The sequence below is a fragment of the Platalea leucorodia genome (assembly GCF_965183815.1).
Source record: "Platalea leucorodia genome assembly, chromosome: 9".
Lineage (NCBI taxonomy): Eukaryota > Metazoa > Chordata > Aves > Pelecaniformes > Threskiornithidae > Platalea > Platalea leucorodia.
In genome coordinates this window covers 33,548,083-33,551,673 of record NC_138831.1, presented here as the reverse complement: position 1 = coordinate 33,551,673, position 3,591 = coordinate 33,548,083, and the positions used below count along the sequence as shown (strand labels likewise).

General features: G+C 53.5%; 1 protein-coding gene across 1 annotated transcript; it reads left to right on the top strand.

The window, feature by feature from the left end:
- Positions 1-274: 274 nt before the first annotated feature.
- On the top strand, positions 275-1,237 carry FOXB1 (forkhead box B1; the record flags this gene model as incomplete). Its single annotated transcript, XM_082321673.1, has 1 exon — positions 275-1,237. The coding sequence occupies one exon, from the start codon at positions 275-277 to the stop codon at positions 1,235-1,237; it is 963 nt and encodes a 320-aa protein (XP_082177799.1).
- Between the last annotated feature and the right edge of the window lie 2,354 nt (positions 1,238-3,591).

Below are 3,591 nucleotides of genomic sequence, written 5' to 3'. Positions count from 1 at the left end.
GCGAGGCCGGAGCTGGGAGAAAGGCACATCGCTTTTTCCCCGCCGGCGGCGCAGAGCCCCGGGTTGGTTTCCCCTGCCCCCATCCCGCCCCCCGAGGGCTGAGGTCCGCCGTGCCCCTTCCCCGCGCCCCTCTTTCCCCTGCCCGGCCCCGCACCCACCCGCTGCCCCGGCCGGGTGTCGGTGCAAATCCTCTCGGACTCACCCCTCTTCCCCCACCCCCGACCCCCTCCTTGTCGCTGCCCTTCTGCAGATCTCCGCGGGTCCCCTAGCGAAGATGCCTCGCCCGGGCAGAAACACTTACAGTGATCAGAAGCCTCCCTACTCCTACATCTCGCTGACCGCCATGGCGATCCAGAGCTCCCCGGAGAAGATGCTGCCCCTGAGCGAGATCTACAAGTTCATCATGGACCGCTTCCCCTACTACCGGGAGAACACGCAGCGCTGGCAGAACTCCCTCCGCCACAACCTCTCCTTCAACGACTGCTTCATCAAGATCCCGCGCCGCCCCGACCAGCCGGGCAAGGGCAGCTTCTGGGCGCTGCACCCCAGCTGCGGGGACATGTTCGAGAACGGCAGCTTCCTGCGCCGCCGCAAGCGCTTCAAGGTGGTCAAGTCGGACCACCTGGCCCCCAGCAAGCCGGCGGACGCGGCGCAGTACCTGCAGCAGCAGGCGAAGCTGCGGCTCAGCGCCCTGGCGGCCACCGGCACCCACCTGCCCCAGATGTCCACGTACAACCTCGGCGTGTCCCAGCCCTCCAGCTTCAAGCACCCCTTCGCCATCGAGAACATCATCGCCAGAGAGTACAAGATGCCCGGGGGCCTCGCCTTTTCCACGATGCAGCCCATGCCGGCCGCCTACCCCCTCCCCAACCAGTTGACTACGGTGGGCAGCTCCATTGGCACGGGCTGGCCCCACATGTACAGCTCCGGCATGATCGACACCGCCACCCCCATCTCCATGGCCAGCAGCGAGTACGGCGCCTACGGCGTGCCCATTAAGCCGCTCTGCCATGGGGGGCAGACTTTGCCGGCGATCCCCGTCCCCATCAAGCCTACCCCCGCCGCGGTGCCGGCCCTGCCCGCCCTGCCCGCGCCCATCCCCACCATCCTCTCGAACTCGCCGCCCTCCCTCAGCCCCACGTCCTCGCAGACGGCCACCAGCCAAAGCAGCCCGGCCACCCCCAGCGAGACTCTCACCAGCCCGGCGCCCGCCCTGCACTCCGTGGCGGTGCACTGACCCGGGCCGCCCGCACGGACTCCGCCGTCCCCTTTCTCCCAAAGTTTCCTCGGAGCTCTCCTCCCTCCCCTTCTCTCCCTCCTTCCGCTCTTTCCTCCCTCCTCTCCTCTCTTTTCCTCGAAAGCAGCGGCAGCTCCCCGCGGGAAACTGAGGTTTGCCGTTCGCGCGAGCTGCCTTTCTGCTTCGCCCCTTCAGCCCTGCCCTCCGGCGCCTCTCGGCTTCCTTCCCGGGTCCGAACTTTGCTTTGCCGCTCTTCTGAGGCAAACCGAACCCGCCCGGCCCGGCCCGGCCGCTCCCCGCCCGGTAGGAACTGCCACATGCATCACTAGTTTTCCAAAAGTACTTCAGGCATCTTCGATTTGCCGGGGACCAGGCAAGCCTGGCCCGGCGGTGCCTCCTTCCCTTCCTTTGTCTGGGGAAGGGCAGGGGTTTATATAGGACGGATCTTTAAAACCATAAACAGTGTGAAATGGCTGCAGTCTCACTGCGTGAGAGCGGCGACGTTTCCAGCCTCCAAGCAGCAAACGCTTGGATCTTGGAAACGCCGGGAAGTGCTCGTGTCCTTTGTGTGGGTGCTGTGCGTGTCCGCCGGTGCGTGTCTGGTTGCTGCGCAAAGGGCGGGATTCCCGCGGGCCAGGCTGCGGGACCGGCGGGCTCCGCCGCCCGCAAGACGGAGCGGTGCGCGGGCAGGCAGGGCCCGCAGGTGAGCGGCGGGGCGGCGGCCGGGGCGGTGCGGGGCGAGCGCGGGCGCGCCGCGGGAGCGGGGCGCCGACACGGAAAGGCGCCCCTTCGCTCGCCCCACACCTGTACTGTTTACAAAGCGCCTGTGTTAATGTAAATACTGAACTTGCATCTGTACTGTAAATCAGATGAGGTCCCCTTCGCAGTACCTGTTGTAACGTGGACGTTTACTGTAGTTTTCAGGTGGGCGAGAAAGAGAAGCTGGTTTGTCTGTTAACTTCTAATTAACCTGAAGGTTTGGGGAGCTGAGGGTTTCTTTTTTTTTTTTTTTTTTTTAAATTTTGCAGCTATTTATTTCATAGCTTGAAAACAAACAATAATAATAATAAAAATAAACCTGTTACCAAGCACACAACCCGGCATAGCTTAAGAAAAGCTGCTGAAGTCACTGGTAAAACATGGAGAAGTAACACAACAGCAGGTACAAACTGTGGAGGTCATCCTGATTTCTGCTGGAGCTTTGCAGACAAGAGAGAGGGGGCTAGGGAAACTGTAAATGTTTGTGCATAGGAATGACTATAAAATGTGTAAAATGCACTTTTGTTTCATATACTTCTTTCTAGTTTTAGGTAGTTTGCTGGAAACTGAACTGTTGTTCTGTTGTGAACTGCTTAAGTTAAGAAAAAAAAGAAAAAAACCCCACACAAACGACATTAGTGTCTATTGAAACTGTAAAGACATTTCTTTTAAACTTTTTTTTTCCTGTACAGAATAAGCATGGCATTTTAAATATTGGTGTTCTTGTTCCCAGCATGTGTGTTTTAAGACAAAGGTTAAAAAAGTGTCTACGTTAAATTATGAACCTAGTCGTCCAAATAATATTTTCTCATTAAAATATGTAAATGCAGATTTAGTTTCTTATTTGTCTTTTTAAAGAGTTTACACGAGAAAAGTAAAGGCATTAGTTCATGAAAAAGGAATGACGTTATTCCAATATTTAGATAATCCAAACAGCCTTTTCACGGGAGGTTACTATAAATGTAGTTATTAACATACCATAACGTTAGATAAAATTGTCATTATTGCTGGTTTATGGAAGAGATAACATACACAAGTGTGTTCTGTGGGTTTTATATCTATACACATATGCATACACACACATATATGCATTTGTGTCCTACACACTTATACCGAATATAAACATGTATTACATTTACGCCTGTGTGTATGTATACTTATCACCTACATACTACAGGCTAAATTTTCTCTAAAAAGTACAAAAATTAGTGAGCTTCTACGATACAGAGTCAACATAAAAATCTTTCAAGAATTAGTTACTTTTTAAGACTGTGAATACTGAATTTTTGTCAGTTATGTTTTTTCTTTACAAGAGGCATCTCAAAATCTCTGAGTGAAAGTGAGTTATTGTAGCCTTTTACCTGTCGTTTAAATCTCCTCAAGCATTGCAGTTACTCCAACCACTGCTATAATTTCTCCGTCTCCATTGATCACACTTTCCAAAAGCGGTAGGTTGCAAACTGTAACACTTAAAATTGTACCCGTTTTTCTGTAAGCCAATATACAGTCCCTTTTAAAAAGTAAGGGCAAAGTAGTTACAATGAAAACTGGATTCCGGGCACCTTCCAGCGGGGCTCTCCAATACTTCTAGGGAT